We start from the raw sequence: 21,474 nt of genomic DNA, 5'->3' as shown, positions 1-21,474 counted from the left end.
CCAGTGCTGTAACCACCACTGAGCCTAGTGCTGTAACCACAACTAAGCCTAGCGAAGACACCACCACAGAGCTTAGCAGTGACACTACTAAAGAGCCTATTGCAGTCACCACCACTGAAGCAAGTGCTGTTACCAGCACTGAGCCTAGCGCTGTCACCACCACTGAATCAAGTGATGTCTCCACCACTGAATCAAGTGCTGTAACCACCACTGAGCCTAGCGCTGTAAGCACCACTGAACCTAGCGCTGTAACCACCACAGAGCCTATTGCAGTCACCACCACTGAGCCCAGTGCTGTTACCACGACTGACTCTGGTGCTGACACCACCACTGAATCAAGTGATGTCTCCACCACTGAGCCTAGCGCTGTAACCACAACTGAAACAAGTGCTGAAACCACCACAGAACCAAGTGGCGTGACCACAACTGAACCAAGTGATGTCACTACGACTGAGCCTATTGTGGCCACCAGCACTGAAACAAGTGATGTCTCCACCACTGAGCCCAGTGCTGTTACCACAACTGAGACTAGTCAAGACACCACCACAGAGCCAGGTGCTGACAGCACTACAGAGCCGATTGCAGTCACTACCACTGAATCAAGTGCTGTTACCACCACTGAGCCTAGCACTGTCACCACCACTGAGCCTAGCGCTGTCACCACCTCTGAGTCAAATGATGTCTCCACCACTGAGCCTAGTGCTGTACCCACCACTGAATCAAGTGATGTCTCCACCACAGAGCCAAGTGCTGTAACCACCACAGATCCAAGTGCTGTAACCACCACAGAACCTATTGTGGCCACCACCACTCAATCAAGTGCTGTAACCACCACTGAGCCTAGCGCTGTAAGCACCACTGAACCTAGCGCTGTAACCACCACAGAACCTATTGTGTTCACCACAACTGTACCAAGTGATGTCTCCACAACTGAACCAAGTGATGTCTCCACCACTGAGCCCAGTGATGTTACTACCACTGAACCTAGCGCTGTAACCACCACAGAACCTATTTTGGTCACCACCACTGAACCAAGTGACGTCTCCACTACTGAGCCCAGTGCTGTTACTACCACTGAACCTAGCGCTGTAACCACCACAGAACCTATTGTGGTAACCACCACTGAGTCCAACGCTGTTACCACACCTGAGCCTAGCATAGACACCACCACAGAGCTTAGCGGTGACACCACTACAGAGCCTATTGCAGTCACCACCACTGAGCCCAGTGCTGTTACCACGACTGACTCTGGTGCTGACACCACCACTGAATCAAGTGATGTCTCCACCACTGAGCCTAGCGCTGTAACCACAACTGAAACAAGTGCTGAAACCACCACAGAACCAAGTGGCGTGACCACAACTGAACCAAGTGATGTCACTACGACTGAGCCTATTGTGGCCACCAGCACTGAAACAAGTGATGTCTCCACCACTGAGCCCAGTGCTGTTACCATAACTGAGACTAGTGAAGACACCACCACAGAGCCAGGTGCTGACAGCACTACAGAGCCGATTGCAGTCACTACCACTGAATCAAGTGATGTCTCCACCACAGAGCCAAGTGCTGTAACCACCACAGATCCAAGTGCTGTAACCACCACAGAACCTATTGTGGCCACCACCACTCAATCAAGTGCTGTAACCACCACTGAGCCTAGCGCTGTAAGCACCACTGAACCTAGCGCTGTAACCACCACAGAACCTATTGTGTTCACCACAACTGAACCAAGTGATGTCTCCACAACTGAACCAAGTGATGTCTCCACCACTGAGCCCAGTGATGTTACTACCACTGAACCTAGCGCTGTAACCACCACAGAACCTATTTTGGTCACCACCACTGAACCAAGTGACGTCTCCACTACTGAGCCCAGTGCTGTTACTACCACTGAACCTAGCGCTGTAACCACCACAGAACCTATTGTGGTAACCACCACTGAGTCCAACGCTGTTACCACACCTGAGCCTAGCATAGACACCACCACAGAGCTTAGCGGTGACACCACTACAGAGCCTATTGCAGTCACCACCACTGAGCCCAGTGCTGTTACCACGACTGACTCTGGTGCTGACACCACCACTGAATCAAGTGATGTCTCCACCACTGAGCCTAGCGCTGTAACCACAACTGAAACAAGTGCTGAAACCACCACAGAACCAAGTGGCGTGACCACAACTGAACCAAGTGATGTCACTACGACTGAGCCTATTGTGGCCACCAGCACTGAAACAAGTGATGTCTCCACCACTGAGCCCAGTGCTGTTACCATAACTGAGACTAGTGAAGACACCACCTCAGAGCCAGGTGCTGACAGCACTACAGAGCCGATTGCAGTCACTACCACTGAATCAAGTGCTGTTACCACCACTGAGCCTAGCACTGTCACCACCACTGAGCCTAGCGCTGTCACCACCTCTGAGTCAAGTGATCTCTCCACCACTGAGCCTAGTGCTGTAACCACCACTGAACCAAGTGCTGAAACCACAACAGAATTTATTGTGGTCACCACCTTTGAGCCAAGCGCTGTGACCACAACTCAGCCTAGCGTTGTCACCACCACTGAGTCAAGTGATTTCTCCACCACTGAGCCTAGTGCTGTAACCACCACTGAACCAAGTGCTGAAACCACTACAGAATCTATTGTGGTCACCACCTTTGAGCCTAGTGCTGTAACCACAACTAAGCCTAGCGAAGACACCACCACAGAGCTTAGCAGTGACACTACTACAGAGTCCATTGCAGTCACCACCACTGAAGCAAGTGCTGTTACCAGCACTGAGCCTAGCGCTGTCACCACCACTGAATTAAGTGATGTCTCCACCACAGAGCCAAGTGCTGTAACCACCACAGATCCAAGTGCTGTAACCACCACAGAACCTATTGTGGCCACCACCACTGAATCAAGTGCTGTAACCACCACTGAGCCTAGCGCTGTAAGCACCACTGAACCTAGCGCTGTAACCACCACAGAACGTATTGTGTTCACCACAACTGAACCAAGTGATGTCTCCACAACTGAACCAAGTGATGTCTCCACAACTGAACCAAGTGATGTCTCCACCACTGAACCCAGTGATGTTACTACCACTGAACCTAGCGCTGTAACCACCACAGAACCTATTTTGGTCACCACCACTGAACCAAGTGATGTCTCCACTACTGAGCCCAGTGCTGTAACCACCACTGAGCCTAGTGCTGTAACCACAACTAAGCCTAGCGAAGACACCACCACAGAGCTTAGCAGTGACACTACTAAAGAGCCTATTGCAGTCACCACCACTGAAGCAAGTGCTGTTACCAGCACTGAGCCTAGCGCTGTCACCACCACTGAATCAAGTGATGTCTCCACCACAGAGCCAAGTGCTGTAACCACCACAGAAGCTATTGTGGCCACCACCACTGAATCAAGTGCTGTAACCACCACTGAGCCTAGCGCTGTAAGCACCACTGAACCTAGCGCTGTAACCACCACAGAGCCTATTGCAGTCACCACCACTGAGCCCAGTGCTGTTACCACGACTGACTCTGGTGCTGACACCACCACTGAATCAAGTGATGTCTCCACCACTGAGCCTAGCGCTGTAACCACAACTGAAACAAGTGCTGAAACCACCACAGAACCAAGTGGCGTGACCACAACTGAACCAAGTGATGTCACTACGACTGAGCCTATTGTGGCCACCAGCACTGAAACAAGTGATGTCTCCACCACTGAGCCCAGTGCTGTTACCACAACTGAGACTAGTCAAGACACCACCACAGAGCCAGGTGCTGACAGCACTACAGAGCCGATTGCAGTCACTACCACTGAATCAAGTGCTGTTACCACCACTGAGCCTAGCACTGTCACCACCACTGAGCCTAGCGCTGTCACCACCTCTGAGTCAAATGATGTCTCCACCACTGAGCCTAGTGCTGTAACCACCACTGAATCAAGTGATGTCTCCACCACAGAGCCAAGTGCTGTAACCACCACAGATCCAAGTGCTGTAACCACCACAGAACCTATTGTGGCCACCACCACTCAATCAAGTGCTGTAACCACCACTGAGCCTAGCGCTGTAAGCACCACTGAACCTAGCGCTGTAACCACCACAGAACCTATTGTGTTCACCACAACTGTACCAAGTGATGTCTCCACAACTGAACCAAGTGATGTCTCCACCACTGAGCCCAGTGATGTTACTACCACTGAACCTAGCGCTGTAACCACCACAGAACCTATTTTGGTCACCACCACTGAACCAAGTGACGTCTCCACTACTGAGCCCAGTGCTGTTACTACCACTGAACCTAGCGCTGTAACCACCACAGAACCTATTGTGGTAACCACCACTGAGTCCAACGCTGTTACCACACCTGAGCCTAGCATAGACACCACCACAGAGCTTAGCGGTGACACCACTACAGAGCCTATTGCAGTCACCACCACTGAGCCCAGTGCTGTTACCACGACTGACTCTGGTGCTGACACCACCACTGAATCAAGTGATGTCTCCACCACTGAGCCTAGCGCTGTAACCACAACTGAAACAAGTGCTGAAACCACCACAGAACCAAGTGGCGTGACCACAACTGAACCAAGTGATGTCACTACGACTGAGCCTATTGTGGCCACCAGCACTGAAACAAGTGATGTCTCCACCACTGAGCCCAGTGCTGTTACCACAACTGAGACTAGTCAAGACACCACCACAGAGCCAGGTGCTGACAGCACTACAGAGCCGATTGCAGTCACTACCACTGAATCAAGTGCTGTTACCACCACTGAGCCTAGCACTGTCACCACCACTGAGCCTAGCGCTGTCACCACCTCTGAGTCAAATGATGTCTCCACCACTGAGCCTAGTGCTGTAACCACCACTGAATCAAGTGATGTCTCCACCACAGAGCCAAGTGCTGTAACCACCACAGATCCAAGTGCTGTAACCACCACAGAACCTATTGTGGCCACCACCACTCAATCAAGTGCTGTAACCACCACTGAGCCTAGCGCTGTAAGCACCACTGAACCTAGCGCTGTAACCACCACAGAACCTATTGTGTTCACCACAACTGAACCAAGTGATGTCTCCACAACTGAACCAAGTGATGTCTCCACCACTGAGCCCAGTGATGTTACTACCACTGAACCTAGCGCTGTAACCACCACAGAACCTATTTTGGTCACCACCACTGAACCAAGTGACGTCTCCACTACTGAGCCCAGTGCTGTTACTACCACTGAACCTAGCGCTGTAACCACCACAGAACCTATTGTGGTAACCACCACTGAGTCCAACGCTGTTACCACACCTGAGCCTAGCATAGACACCACCACAGAGCTTAGCGGTGACACCACTACAGAGCCTATTGCAGTCACCACCACTGAGCCCAGTGCTGTTACCACGACTGACTCTGGTGCTGACACCACCACTGAATCAAGTGATGTCTCCACCACTGAGCCTAGCGCTGTAACCACAACTGAAACAAGTGCTGAAACCACCACAGAACCAAGTGGCGTGACCACAACTGAACCAAGTGATGTCACTACGACTGAGCCTATTGTGGCCACCAGCACTGAAACAAGTGATGTCTCCACCACTGAGCCCAGTGCTGTTACCATAACTGAGACTAGTGAAGACACCACCACAGAGCCAGGTGCTGACAGCACTACAGAGCCGATTGCAGTCACTACCACTGAATCAAGTGATGTCTCCACCACAGAGCCAAGTGCTGTAACCACCACAGATCCAAGTGCTGTAACCACCACAGAACCTATTGTGGCCACCACCACTGAATCAAGTGCTGTAACCACCACTGAGCCCAGTGATGTTACTACCACTGAACCTAGCGCTGTAACCACCACAGAACCTATTTTGGTCACCACCACTGAACCAAGTGATGTCTCCACTACTGAGCCCAGTGCTGTAACCACCACTGAGCCTAGTGCTGTAACCACAACTAAGCCTAGTGAAGACACCACCACAGAGCTTAGCAGTGACACTACTACAGAGCCTATTGCAGTCACCACCACTGAAGCAAGTGCTGTTACCAGCACTGAGCCTAGCGCTGTCACCACCACTGAATCGAGTGATGTCTCCACCACAGAGCCTAGTGCTGTAACCACCACAGATCCAAGTGCTGTAACCACCACAGAACCTATTGTGGTCACCACCAATGAACCAAGTGATGTCTCCACCACTGAACCAAGTGCTGTCACTATGACTGAGCCTACTGTGGCCACCAGCACTGAACCGAGTGATGTCTCCACCACTGATCCCAGCGCTGTTACCACTGAACCAAGTGCTGTTAGCAGCTCAGAGCCTAGCACTGTCACCACCACTGAATCAAGTGATGTGTCCACCACTGAGCCTAGTGCTGGAACTACCACTGAACCAAGTGCTGTAACCACAACAGAACCTATTGTGGTCACTACCACTGAACAAAGTGCTGTCTCCACTACTGAGCCCAGTGCTGTCACCACCACTGAATCAAGTGATGTCTCCACCACTGACCCCGGTATTGTTACTACCACTGAACCTAGCGCTGTAACTACCACAGAACCTATTGTGGTCACCACCACTGAACCAAGTGCTGTTACCACAGCTGAGCCTAGTGTAGACACCACCACAGAGCTTAGTGGTGACACCACCACTGAACCAAGTGGTGTCACCACAACTGTGCCTACCGGTGACACCACTACTGAACCAAGTGCTGTTAGCAGCACTGAGCCTAGCGCTGTCACCACAACTGTATCAATTGATGTCTCCACCACAGAGACTAGCGTTGTGACCACTACAGAACCAATTGCTGTAACCACCACAGAACCTATGCTGGTCACCACCAGTGAACCAAGTGACGTGACCACCACTGAACCAAGTGCTATTACTACGACTGAGCCTATTGTGGCCACCACCACTGAACTGAGTGATGTCTCCCCCACTGAGCCCAGTGCTGTTACCTTCACTGAGCCTAGCACTGTCACCACTACAGAGCCTAATGTTGTCATTCCAACTGAGCCTATCATGGCCACCACCACAGAACCAAGCACTGAGCCTATTGTGGCCACCACAACTGATCCAGGTGTTTCCTCCACCCTTGAGCCTAGCGCTGTCCCTACCACTGAAACAAGTGGAGTCACTACGACTGAACCTAGTTTGGCTACCACTATTGAACCAAGTGCTGTCTCCACAACTGATCCTAGTGCTGTCTCCACCACTGAGACTATTGTGGCCACCACCACTGAACAAAGTGCTGTTACCACCACTGAACCAAGTGATGTCACTACGACTGAGTCTATTCTGACGACCACCCCTGAACCGAGTGATTTGACCACCACTGAACCAAATGCTGTTATCACAACTGAGCATAGCATAGACAGCACCACAGAGCCTAGTGCTGACACCACAACTGAGCCTATTGTGGCCACCACCACTGAACCAAGTGTTTTCACTACCACTGAACAAAGTGCTGTCACCACGACTGAGCCTAGTTTGGCCACCACTACTGATCCAAGCGCTGTTATTACCACTGAGACAAATCCTGTCACCACCACCACCACCACCACCACCACAACTATTGTGGCTATAACCACTACAAAACCAGGTACAGTGGAAAATTAACAACTGTAGCTGTCAGAGCAGTAACACTACTGGTGTGTTTATAAATAGCAGTATTTCACACTTAAACAGTTTCTGTTTTCTAAATGTTATTATATCCAGCAGGTCCCTGTGACTTGAACCCTTGTCCTCCAGAAAGCACCTGTGAGGAGCGCTTTGGCAACCACACCTGTTTGTGTAGGCCGGGGCTGTTCTACAGTGAAGAGCTGAAAACCTGTTCTCTTGGTAAATCAGGGCTGCGTCCCTTTTATACTTTCCAAAATGTGCATTCACATTCACACAAATTGTTTAGCTTAGGACTCTGTACTATAAAGAAAAAATAAGTACTTGTATATGTATAGATTTAATTTACAGGTAATAGTAGTGACAGATTTCCACAATCCTCTTGTTTTGTGATTCTAGCAAAGACTTTCCCCAGCGATTTAAGATTTGAGGCAGAATTTAAAGTCGATATGTTGGACAAGACTTCAAAAGTATTTAGAGAAACGGCAGATGAAATTATTGATGGGGTAAGACCTTTGTATTTGACATGTGAAATATGAAAATGTTTAAACATTTTATTGTCTTTTTTTCTGAATAATCTGCATTGTTTATTTACCATCTGCTACAGCTTCAAAATCTAAAATTATCAGTTAGCACACATTTCTGTAATGTCTACATGTTTACAGATCCGGAAAACTTTTAGTAAACCAGAATTCCATTTAATGGGATATGTTGGATCTACAGTTTTAAGTCTTAGGTGAGTATTACTTACGTGTGTTACTTTTCTGTCTGCTCTGTGAACACTTTACCAGTTCTGCGCTGGAACTTTGTTCTGGATCGGTTCTTTACAAGGGTTGGGACACCACATGGATCCTTATACTGGGTTCCTGTACATTCTAGAAAACCTGTAAAACATGAAAACTTCTTCTAATTATTATTATCATTTTCTTTTACCTTGTATTTTTGTAAAAATGTATTTACAGCAAAAAGGCAATACATACTTCAATGCATATCCTTTAAATCTTAGTAAAGTCCTCATAAATATGAGACTTTGAACCACAGAGACTACATATTTTAGCAACGCCCTTATTTATTACATTTTATAAGAACCTTGTGTTGAATCAGAAGCCATCAAACCAAGATGAACCAAGAGTGGCATAAAGTTATCCAAAAGCAGTGTGTAAGACTGGTGGAGAGGAACATGCTGAGATGCATGAAAACTGTGATTAAAAACCAGGGTTACTCCACCAAATATTGATTTTTAAACTCTTAAAACTTTATGAATATGAACTTGTTTTCTTTGCATTATTTATGGTCTAAAAATTCTGCATCTTTTTTTTACTTCAGCCATTTCTCATTTTCTTCAAATAAATGCTCTAAATGACAATAAAATGTTCATTTTACTGAAACATATACCTGTAAATAGCAAAATCAGAGATTTTTTTTTAGATTTTTTTAGAGCTGTATATGTCTCCTGACAGTTAAAGTCCAGTGAAATTAACTGCAGTGATTTTTTTTTATCTATGAAACTCATCATCAAAAAAATAGTTGGACACAGAAGAAAGTGTCAGATAGCACAAGTAAAGATAAAGGCAATCAGGAAGTGTAAATGATAAAAAAAAAAAAACTTTACTGATATGGGCAATAAGCTACACATACAGCAGTTGTATGCAATGTAACATGCCGTACGTTTCAGCAGTAGAGGTTTTTAGAGGTTCCTAGTCGTGCCGTGTGATAATCTTAAATATTCCTGCAGATTTTGCAGAAAGGGAGCAGTGGAGATCATTCAAACAATAAGCCAATAGTTCTGGCGGTGTGGCTGATCATGCCATAGAATCTGTGTCCTTAGGGCAAGCTTCTGAGATGTGGATGAGCATGTCCTGTTACAATTATAAAGACATAAAGTGCTGTTTACTTAAAGTGATAACAGTAGAACACACAACTAGCACCACATGATTTTATCAATGAAAACTACACTGAAAACTGAAATTAATTTAGGCCATTAAGCATATCATTGACATTTTTCAGTTTTCATTTAAATCTATTAGTTAATTTTTTTTACTCAGATTTATGCAAATGATAGTGTTTTTTATTCTATGGCAACTTTTCATTGCAATCTATTGCTTACAGTATCGTAGTATATTGAAATATGTTGAATACTAACTCTTGCATTGCAATATGAAAAGTGTAAAAGTGAATTACACATCATAATTTGATTTGATCTGATTTGATTTTAGGGGAAGCAATTTTTTTGCATAATGCTGCTTTGAACAAATTGTAAAAAAACAAAGTCTAGCAAATAAATAAAAAAATCCAGAGACTGGCCAATAGTAAAGGACTACAGTCTAGAATGGCTACAAGAAGTCTAAAACGTTAAACATAAGGCAAAACAAAAGTGGTATTTACTTTGTGTTTTTGAGAACATAAACTGCATAAAATCACTCAAAGCCAGTTTAAACATTGTGCTGCAACCCTAAGATTTTAATGTAGCTGACAATAAAAGCGTGCTTTTGAATTAATGTACACATGACTTCTTTCACGTCACTGTTCTGTTGTGTTCTTCTTCAGGCAAGGCAGTGTAATCGCAGACGTGCAGAACTTTTTTGAAGTTGCATCAGATGTCTCCAGTGAGTCAGTAAAAGAGGCATTAAGCAATGTAACTTTTAACGGCAGCAACGCAGAAATTGTCGAATGTATGTACTTTTCTTTTGCTCTAATTAACATTCATTCCATCTAAAAGCTTTTCTTGGTAAAAGTACATCAAACTTTAATTCTCTTCCATTTGATCCATCTTCAGTAAGGGACACATGCTCTATAGGATATTGTGAGGCGAATTCCACAGATTGCTCCTCCAGAAATGGCCTTACCTCCTGCACATGTAAAGCTGGATATATAAGGTTGCCAGCAACGGACCGGGCCTGCTTTGGTAAGCTTGTTTTTATGCTGGTGTAAATTGGCTTGTAAGTGCATTGTGATATGGCTCCTCACATTTATAATGGCACGAAAATCTTTTATTGGTATAATTTTGGCTTTCTCTCTGTAGCCTGTCTGAGTGGTGAGAAAGCAGTCAACTCAGACTACTGTGAACCGTGAGTACTTGCTTGTATACCTACATACAGTGAATTTGCAACTGTAACACTGGAAGTATTAGAATTTTGACACTCACAGTGTTACTTCAATACTTTCAATGTTCACTGGAAAATTTACTTTGTACATATGAACTGTGAGAATATGACATAACCTACATAGAGGTTTCATAAGACATACATATCCAATGCAAAATAAGTTATCTAAAAGCAATATTTAGAAATAGCTAATGCCAGTACTCACGACATAAGACATTTTATAAAGTCAGGTAGTGTTGACAATGTATTAACATGTATATGTTTTAAATATTATACTCCTGGACTCCGGGAGGTCCAACAGACTAAGCACTGCCACTATGATCAGGAGATCGCCGGTTCGAATCTTGGTTATGTAGCCTGCCAACAGCTACCGGAGCCCTGAGAGAGCACAATTGGCCTTGCTCTCTCTGGGTGGGTAGATGGCGCTCACTCCCCACATCAGTCCAATAGATGATGTCACAGCACAAGGCGTCTCTGAGCTGATGTAAAAGCGAGTCGCTGCGATTTTCTCCGAGTGCAGCGCTGTGATGCTACCTGGCAATGCTGCATCAACAGCAGTTCAAAAAGAGGCGGTGGCTGACTTCACATGTATCGGAGGAGGCATGTGCTAGTCTTCACCCTCCTGGTGTTGGGGCATCATTAGTGATAGGGGGAGTCCTAATAAACGGGTTGGGTAATTGGCCGTGTAAATTGGGGAGGAAATGTGAATCCTTCTCTTGAAACATATCTATGAAGTCTCTCTCAGCAGTGTCACCAGGTCAGTGCTCTCCTGTTAAGAAGTATGTTTTTTAGTTCAATGGTTCCACGGAATTGGATACTCAAGTGACTTATGCTTAAGTGATGGTCCTTTGCTTCATTTATAACACCATTTGTAAGACAGACAACTGTTTATAAAAAATTAATATATTAATTAAATGAATGATTTTAAGGCCCTCAAACTGAAGTGGTAACACGTTTTCAATTCAGAAATTATTTTAAACCTTTTGAGCAACATTCATTAGACACATTATGTATTAGAAACACTCGTCCTATTGATAGAGTTATAAACATAATAACTTAGACATGTTCAATGCGAAAATAAATAAAACATAATTTTACTGATGAAAATGTATTTTATGTTTCGAGTACCGGCACAAAGATATTTATAAATACATCAATTATGCTCAATAAATGCAGCTTCGGAATGTGGAATTAAATAATGAATGTAGGTACCCTTCAATTTTTTACCAAAGTGTAAATATTTAAGTAAAAAATATTTAAGATATTGAACTGAACGCTTTGAACATTATTGGTGTTTTGTAGTAAATATAATGTAGCTTTGGAACTTGTTTTTTTTTCAGATGTCCTTTTGGTTATTCCGGTTTCAACTGTAATGAGTGTAAGTAATGTTAACATCATTATTGAAACCTCTTAAATTTTTAGAACTTATCTGAATATGAATATGCAATGGTTGATGCAAAATATAAAAATACTTATGCGGGTTATCATAATTGATAACCCGTCTGATCTTCTCGATTCACAGCATATCTCTTGGCTGTGGTCATTGTCTCCACTGTACTGGGAATACTGTTGCTCGCTGGTCTGGTGACTGTTATAGTTATGCAGAGTTTAAGGTGGGTCTGCCTATGTTAACTGCAGTATTTAAGATTTATATTACATTATTGTACGTAAAACATCTAAAAGGTTACATTGAGACATAATGAGATAAATTATGTAACCTTACAGATGGAAAAAGAAAGGCAGCTTATCTTTAGATGAGCTGAGAGTGTTCGGTGATATGGAGTCCAATAAACCGCCAAGAATTCCCAGAATCACATGGGCCAACCTCGATTTTAGCTGGCAATCAGCCAATCTGGAAACAGCAAACAGTGGAAGCACAAATGCTCTGGTGAACAAAAATGAGCCAGTAATAATACAGGTAAGAAGATATTACTGTCTGAGTATTACTATTATTATTATTATTATTATTACCAATAGTATTTAATTATTATTATTTTTTTTTTACACTTTGATTAAGTTTTTTACTTATTGCTATTTTTTTTTCTTCTTTTTTTTTACAGATGGACAGAGACGGGAATTTGAATGTTGACAGAAATCAGTCTAGGGCCAGCCCAGTGAGTAATGGATCCAGGGGCACAAGTAACCCACAATTTATTCCTGATGACGGCAGAAATCTCCAATATTAATGCTGCATTTAATGCTGCATTTAATGCTAAATAGGAAACAGGTGGGCCAAAATGTTAACATGCTGAAAAAAATTGAGGCCCTTTTATATTAAATTCTAAAAAAAAAAGAAGTCAATGAAACTGTGCTTAATAGGCACAAGGCGTGTCGCGATGCTCATTGCTATTTTTTCATACCTTGCGCCTGCATTGTTTAAGTACCAAAGATGCTTAATATCTCTACACTGATGTGCGCCACTGTCTAATTTAAACTCCATAGTTAGTTGTCAGACATTCACTGCTATCTTGGCAACTCAAGTGCCCCCCGCATGCTCAATGCGCATACACTCCCGTTCTTTACACACACACACACACACACAAGGACACGCTGCAGCACGCAAACCCAATAATAAACAGAATAACAAGCAAACCCAATAATAGACAGAACAATAAACAGCATACTAAATTAAATAACATTGCTGTTCCCGTAAATGACCCGCTCGTGCACCTTCAAAGCGAAAAGGCGCAGGTCAGTTTCCTCTGCTGAGAAGCACAGAGTGCACCTGGCTCTTAAAGGGAATGGCAAGTGACATGCTGATTGGTTTATTTCACGTTACGCCCAAAACACACCCATGATTAATTACGATAATTAGTTCAGGCATATTGTTTGCATCCACACGATTGCAAAGACACACCGACATGCCCTAAATCAAGCTTTACCCCTAGTCTTAAAGGTATGTGCACATATATAGAACAAAAAGACTGTGTGTATATTTGTAAATTATTGATGTTAAATATTGTAAGACACATGTACAGAATTGTAATGCATTGTCTATTACTGGTTAAATTTTAAATTGACCAAAAAGTGATAGAATGAATGTCAAACTTTCAGCAGTAAAAATAAGATTTCATGTGAGTGTTTAACCTGTTGAGCATGTCTGAGCAACACAGTTCTATTTATTTATTTATTACTTTGTTTATTTATATGCTATTTTTAGATAAAACTGAACGTTGCCTAGACTGGATCTCAGGTAAAACAATGATCAAGATATCTGTGCATTCGTATGAGACACTGTAACATGATGTAGGCATTGTAATATGTATCAAAGTCTGAGGAATTCTGTGGAAGAGGTGAGCTTAAGTTTAAATAAAATTATGAAAATTAAAGAATACAGATGTGTGCTCCTTAATACATTTTTAACAAAAGAAAAACACTCATGTTTGGTAGTAAAGTTTGATACATTAGACAAAGTGAATAAACAATTACTCGATTCTAAGTCAGTCTGCTGTCTTGGTTGTTTTTAGCTATGCTTGATACTTTCATACTTTCAGTGCAATATGTTTGGGAATACTGATGTTACCATTTTGGCAGTTGCTTTCATCTGTAGCTATATCATCATCATATAATAATCATGATCTTAAAATTATTATTTTTTGAGAATAGACACTATATTGACAGAAGTATTCACTCACCAATCAGCAGATTCTGAGAGGTATGGTATGAAGAGGTTGCCAGTTTTCTGCAGAGTCAATCGCTACAGGGCTCCAAATTTCATGTGGCTTCAGATTAGCTAAAGAAAAGCGCGTAGAAAGCTTCATGGAATGGGTTTCCTTGGTCGAGCAGCTGCAACCAAGCCTTCCATTACAAAAGATAGATGAGTTTGGGTTTAGCAATGGCCAGGAGAATGGTACTTGTCTTTATGCATTGTGCCAAGTGTACAGTTGGGTGTGGGGTTATTTTTCATTATTTGCAATTGGTCCCTTAGTTCCAGCTTCATCATTTCAAGAGATTTTGGACAATTTTTAGGCTTCTATCATTGCAGGAACAGTTTGGAGATGGCCCTTCCTGTTTCAACCTGACTGTGCACCAGTGCACAAATAAGGTCAATAAAAAACACGGATGACGGCGACATGGTGTGGAAGAACTGAACTGGCCTATACAGATTCCTGACCTCATCCAGATAGAACACACTTGATATGAATTACAGGAGAAATTGCAAGTGTATCAGGAATACACTACTGCAGCAAAATGTAAATTAAATTTTATTATTGCATACAATATGATATGGCACATCCCTAACTGAGATATTAATAATGCACTCCATATATCTCCATATATCCAGGATTAAAGTAAAATGAATGACACTGGACAGTAGACTCTAGTAGATATAATAAATAATTGGCCATAATTGGATACAATAATAAATTGGCCATATTAAAGAGAATTACAAGTGTAACGGTGTAACGTTGATTGGTTTATTTCATGTTACGCCTACACCACACCCAAAATTAATTAAGAAAATTATTACATGCCTTTTGTGCATTTTGAGCCAAGCAAGGAGTACTTTTGCTCTCAATACCATAGCAAAGACACACTAACACGCCCTAAATCAAGCTGCATGGTGTGTAGTTGATGGCTCACCTATAGAATGCTAAAATAGAGCTTGTTGTGTTTCACTACCCATTTTGCATTACTATTTTTGAAGAATGCATTTGCCTAGAATGTTTAAAGTTCCAAGATGTGTTCTTGCTCTGCCACCCAAAAAAGAGGATTTATTGATTGGGGAATTGTAGACAGAAATAAACAAAAATATCCAGCATTCACTACAGAACAACAACTGTAAGTTGTCGTATATAAAATAAACAGTGGTTCTGGTTTTGCTTTTTAAAAATGAAGTGAGGTAAGAAATGAGTAGTATATTTATATTATATGAATAAGATTTTAAAGAGGGTTCATTTGTACGGCTAAACATGTTTTGGATTGCATTTATATAATTTCTGACACCCTTACCTTTTCACCCTTTTCCTTTACATACTCATGGGGAGATGAGCTGCACTCAATGTCCATGTTCAACTCACCGTCTATTACACACAACTGAACACTAACTATTAAATGTAAAGGCTTAGGTTAAGTTTAGGGTCAGGCTTAGCTTAAGGCTATGGTTAGAGTTATTCAGCTCAGCATTCAGTTGCATTTCATAGATATTCAATTAAATGTTAGTTAAGCATTTATGAGGCATCTATAATGAAACATTTAAAAAGTTGTCTGTGTTGTCTTGTATTATTGATTAGTTTTTGGTAAAAGCTGGACATCCTGTGGTCACAGACAGGAATCATCCTTTTATATATTTTTTCTGTAGATATGTAAGTGACAAGGGCCACACAGTCCAGCAGAGCTAGACTAGTCTTTGGAAATATGTTGACAGTATGCGCAGCAGAGAGTGTTGCACTAAGGTTATAATACATGCGTCCAGCGTGGCATGGCAAGATACACATCAGTATGGACAATGACAGGGTGGAAAATATTCATGCAAATCTGCATTTAATAAAATTTTGGTTACCCTATAGTTGCAGACATTTTTTATGGAGATCTTGCTCTGTTTCAAGGATAATTAGTTTATATTTGTTATTAATTGCGTTTATATTTTACTATGACAGGGTGGACAGGTTTAAACATAAACTTTCATATCAGAGACATCACAAAATGTTTTATTTTCAAAGGACTGATTTTGTCTAATTTTATCTAATATTTCTCATACTTTCTTCAGATATATACTTTCTTCTGAAGCTGTCCGCCCTGTCATAGTAAAATATTAAGGTAATTAAAATAGGCATTAGCAGGAAATGGAATGCATAAAGATGATAGGATGGACAGGTAATTCTCAGACAATTTTAAATAGCTTGATGTTTTTATATAAATCATACATTGAAAAACTAAACTATAACGCCCTTATCAAATAACACAATAAACAATTGACAACAAAAGACAAAAGACAATTTTATTACTGCAACATTTCTCTCATCATTTCTAAGAAGAAATTATTTAAAATACAACAATGTCACGGTATGACCCAGGCAGGGAGACGAGGAAAGCGGACGCAAGTGCAGGTAAGGGCGAAACGATTAATTTAAAAAATATTTATATAAATAAATAACAAAGATAGACAAATAACAAAGAACACTGAATAATAAGTAAACCAAAAACAAACGAGGGAGACTAGAGAACATAAACAAACTAGAGATAATAATAAAGATAAACAAACAGGGAATATATACAAGGAGCTAAACTAGAAATAAGCACAAAGCAGGGTATATACTGGGAAATAAACAAGAAGCTAAACAAGACAAGGAAAACTAAACTAAGCAGGGCAGGGGAGAAAACAATGGAAATAAACAGGGAACTAGAAATAAACAATAAGATAAACAAGGAACAAAGGACAAGGGCTAAGGCTAGGAGGACAAGGGCTAAGGCTAGGAAAACGAGGGCAAAGCTGGAGAACACGAGAACGACAAAACAACAGAAGTTAGTGCAAAGACCGACGAGGGACAAGTGGCACAGGGGATCTATTTAACCAAACAGGAAACACACTAGAATAGGAAACACCTGGGGAAGGGGCGGAGCTACAAATGAGAAACACGTGGTGGAAAACTACTGACAAGAGACACAGAGGAGCACAGGTCACGTGACAATAACACACAGAGACATGAGACAAGACCAGGACGTGACAAACAACTTAATATTGTTGTTTTACAATGAATGCTGGGTATTTCTGTTTGTTTCCGTCCACAAGTCACCGATTGAAAAATCCTTTCTTTTTAACAATGATTAATTGTTTAAAAGATGATTATTTTATCAGACATCAAATATAATTGTATAAAATCTACAAAAATGTAGAAAAACGTTAACAGCCTTGATATTTGTAATAATGTGTTCTTTTAAATTATGAATAACGTATTGTTACACAGTGTATAAAATTTAAACAACTATGCTACAGGCAGCAAAAGGTATGTTATACTAATACTAACTCCAGTGCAGAAAGTATAATTAAAATTATAAATAAATATTATACAAATATATTCTAATACTTTTATAACTCCAGCCACTAACCATCTTGTTAAAAAAAAAAAATCAAGCCGGTTGACCAACCAAATATTTGACCAGCATAAAGTATGTTTTGGTTTAGCTTGTCTACAAGCATTATTAACCTGACCACGCAACACAACCAGTACTGTTTAAGCTCAAATGAAACTAGCTCGTTAAGTAGCTACAGCTTCCAAGCTTTCATACAGTTACTTTCTAAAGAAAAGGCTTAGAATTTCACCAAACAGCATCAACACAGTCCTTATCTCAGTATATATTATGTACTGTTGTTATTATCACTCACAATCTTATTTCTTCTATCTTGAAATCTGCACAATCTGGTGTGGAGAAATGAAAAAGATCCCCTGATTAATTATTTATATACCTGTTATTAGAGCTGGGCGATTGATCGATTTGATCAATTAATTTGAATTTACAGTTAAGAACGATGTGTTTTTATGAAAATCGATTTAATTTCCACCACCGACGCTCCCCTGTGGGCTCCCGTAGTTCAGAGTGAGCTTAGCCCCTCCTTCCAGCGTGCACCCCACCACCCCCCGCCCCTCCCTCCGTCCCCCACAACACACACACACAATGGCAGAGCTTAAGAGCAACTAGCTCCGTGATCTGGAGTTGGTTCAGTTTTGCGGCATCGGACGAGGACCAAACAGGTCCTCGCTGTAAGGTGTGTTTAAAACCGCTTGCTTCTAAAGCAGGGGTGTCCAAACTTTTTTTGTTGGGGGCCAGAAGGAGAAATATATTTGAAGTCACGGGCCACACTCCATAATAAAACAAATAATAAAATACACCACTTTAAATAATACATTTTTCTGATATTTCATTTACACACCATTTTACTTGACTTACTATCTTTATCTTTGACAGTGTTGTTTAAACTAAGATTTTTCAAATTGATGTTTAATTTCATGATGTCTCTTAATATTAAACTCCTTAATTACGGCAACTTGTAGACTCTGGCACGTTTTTCAGCGCTAAAAAATGCGCACACTCTCTGCTTTTAGACTCTTTGGCCCGTTTTTCTGCACTAGAAATGCGCACCCTCTCCGCTTTCAGACTTTTTGGCCCGATTTTCTGCACTCGAAATGCGCACCCTCTCCGCTTTTAGACTCTTTGGCCCGTTTTTCTGCACTAGAAATGCGCACCCTCTCCGCTTTTAGACTCTTTGGCCCGATTTTCTGCACTAGAAATGCGCACCCTCTCCGCTTTTAGACTCTTTGGCCCGATTTTTTGCACTAGAAATGCGCACCCTCTCCGCTTTCAGACTTTTTGGCCCGTTTTTCTGCACTAGAAATGCGCACCCTCTCCGCTTTTAGACTCTTTGGCCCGTTTTTCTGCGCTAGAAATGCGCACCCTCTCCGCTTTTAGACTCTTTTGCCCCGTTCTTCTGCGCTAGAAATGTGCACCCTCTCCGCTTTTAGACTTTTTGGCCCGATTTTCTGCACTAGAAATGCGCACCCTCTCCGCTTTTAGACTCTTTGGCCCATTTTTCTGCGCTAGAAATGCGCACCCTCTCCGCTTTTAGACTCTTTGGCCCGTTTTTCTGCACTAGAAATGCGCACCCTCTCCGCTTTTAGACTCTTTGGCCCGTTTTTCTGCACTAGAAATGCGCACCCTCTCCGCTTTCAGACTCTTTGGCCTGTTTTTCTGCGCTAGAAATGCGCACCCTCTCCGCTTTTAGACTCTTTTGCCCCGTTCTTCTGCGCTAGAAATGCGCACCCTCTCCGCTATTAGACTCTTTTGCCCCGTTCTTCTGCGCTTGAAATGTGCACCCTCTCCGCTTTTAGACTCTTTGGCCCGTTTCTGACACCTAGCGTTCAAACTTTGAATCTCACATTATAAAAAGCTGCTTAACTGCGGGCCAACTTTCATTCTATTTCTAAAAATGGCCCGTGGGCCGTAGTTTGGACACCCCTGTTCTAAAGGAAGCAGCACAACAAATTTATCTCTACAGCTTAAACAGAAGCAGCGAAGTGGGAGAAGTTCTGCTTCTGCTCTGTAGGGCTATAAAAAACTTGCTATACAAGATAAAGATCTATCTGTAAACTGAGCGGTGCAATAGATGTTGCTAATGGTCATTAAATAATTAACAGAGCAAAGTGCAAGGTGCAATGACATTGATTAAGTGAATGATGTGCCATGGAAATAGAAATATGCATATGTTACAAAATAGTAATGTATGCATATTTTATCAAAATGTTTTATCAAAAAGGGCACCATTTTATTAATTTCTGTTTGTTTTTGAGGGTGTGTTTATTTGTTTAGTTTTTTAATTTCGAGGGTGCATTGTGTCAGTACCTAAACTATGTTGGTAAAAGCTTTCTAAAAGTTACTAGATGTTCTCACTGTTAACAATAGTTTTTACAATTGGTTGTGTCTGGTTGCACTTTAACCATAAAGAGAAAATTTAGATGAAAACAAAATTAAAACTTTTTTTAACCATTTCTTTATCATCTGTAGTTTGATTTTTAGTAGGGGGAAAAAAATCGATTAAAATCGAAAATCGAATAATAAAAAAAAAAAATTAAGATTTTTATTTTGGGCCATATCGCCCAGCTCTACCAGTTAGTTATGACCTTGTGGCAAACTGAATAATCGAAAGGAAACCTGCTGTGTAAATAACTGTATTAACAATTTCTGTTACTGGATTGATTTTAAAGTTATAAAAGTAAAGAACTAAGAAGAGTAAAGAATCCAAGATGGCTGCACTACACATAAACAGTGGTAAAATCAGCAGTATAATATAGTTTAGCATTTCTATTTATTTCTTGTGTTATTAAACTTCTATCTCTGGACATGTTTCTGTGGTTTTCAAATGCTGCAAAAAGTACTGCTCATTGTTGTCAGCTAAAATTGCTAACAGTGCTAACCTGGGAAATAAAAAGAACATATTTTGCTTAGATTTAGCAGACAACCCTGGTAAATATTGTCAAACTCGTTTTAAAAATCCCAACAGTCTTTGTGAGATAAAGAATATTTGAAGTGAAATAAGAAGTCAAGTCAAGTCAAGTCAAGAAGTTTTATTGTCAATACTGCATATGTACAGGACATACAGAGAATTGAAATTACGTTACTCTCCTTCCCAATTTTACAGCAAGTACAGATAATAGATATAATAAAGGAGAATGGGAGACACTATGTGTACAATACAGCAGGGACACAAATAGACATACATGAGACAAAAACCAGGTGCAGTGGTGTGGGGGAGGAATAGATATATAAATATAAGTAAATAAGTAAAAATAGATATATAATTATAATATAAAAGAGTGGGAGACACTATATGTTCAATACAGCAAGACAAAATAAACATACGTAAGACAATAGTGCAATATTGATGGTGATTGAGATGGAATGACAGTAAAAATAGTAAATAACAGTAGTGCAAATACGGTATATGGTATATAGCTTAAGGCTGGTAAAGTGAATGGGTGCGTAAGTCCTTAAAGTTCACAGTTTAATTAAGTGGAATTAAAGTGCGTATTGACAGTGCAAGTATATCAGTAGTGCAGGTGTTGTGTAGTGCAAGTCCGTTTGGAAGGGACCAGTACTTTGTGCATTGTAGTGCAGAGTTTCAGTACTTTATTAGTGGGGGGGTCAGGATGCTGAGTGAGTGTGTGCTGGGGGCAGGATTGGGATGGGGGTAGAGCAGGAAGAGAGTTCAGCATCCTCACAGCCTGATGGATGGGGCTGTCTCGCAGTCTGCTGGTCCTCGCCCCGAG

General features: G+C 41.7%; 1 protein-coding gene across 1 annotated transcript; it reads left to right on the top strand.

Annotated features, from left to right (window-relative positions):
* Positions 1–486: 486 nt before the first annotated feature.
* LOC111192416 (uncharacterized) lies at positions 487–14,045 on the top strand. Its single transcript, XM_049465057.1, has 20 exons — positions 487–555; positions 1,128–1,251; positions 1,342–1,491; positions 1,918–2,067; positions 2,158–2,307; positions 2,494–2,763; positions 3,622–3,771; positions 4,318–4,467; positions 4,558–4,707; positions 4,942–7,590; positions 7,710–7,829; positions 8,007–8,113; positions 8,273–8,343; positions 10,155–10,279; positions 10,384–10,512; positions 10,630–10,675; positions 12,052–12,089; positions 12,234–12,324; positions 12,437–12,629; positions 12,772–14,045. The coding sequence occupies exons 1-20, from the start codon at positions 487–489 to the stop codon at positions 12,895–12,897; spliced, it is 5,058 nt and encodes a 1,685-aa protein (XP_049321014.1). The 3' UTR covers positions 12,898–14,045.
* Positions 14,046–21,474: the final 7,429 nt, after the last annotated feature.

Source organism: Astyanax mexicanus, chromosome 15 (assembly GCF_023375975.1).
Source record: "Astyanax mexicanus isolate ESR-SI-001 chromosome 15, AstMex3_surface, whole genome shotgun sequence".
Classification (NCBI taxonomy): domain Eukaryota; kingdom Metazoa; phylum Chordata; class Actinopteri; order Characiformes; family Acestrorhamphidae; genus Astyanax; species Astyanax mexicanus.
This window is presented reverse-complemented; position numbering and strand designations above follow the sequence as displayed.

Bases quoted from the DNA above. Each gene is read 5' to 3' on its own strand.
- LOC111192416 (XM_049465057.1), top strand. From the start codon at position 487: ATGTCTCCACCACTGAGCCCAGTGCTGTTACCACAACTGAGACTAGTC. The intron at 2,068-2,157 runs GTGCTGACACCA...AAACCACCACAG, and splicing joins TGTTACCACGACTGACTCTG to AACCAAGTGGCGTGACCACA. The intron at 7,830-8,006 runs GTAAATCAGGGC...TTGTGATTCTAG, and splicing joins GCTGAAAACCTGTTCTCTTG to CAAAGACTTTCCCCAGCGAT.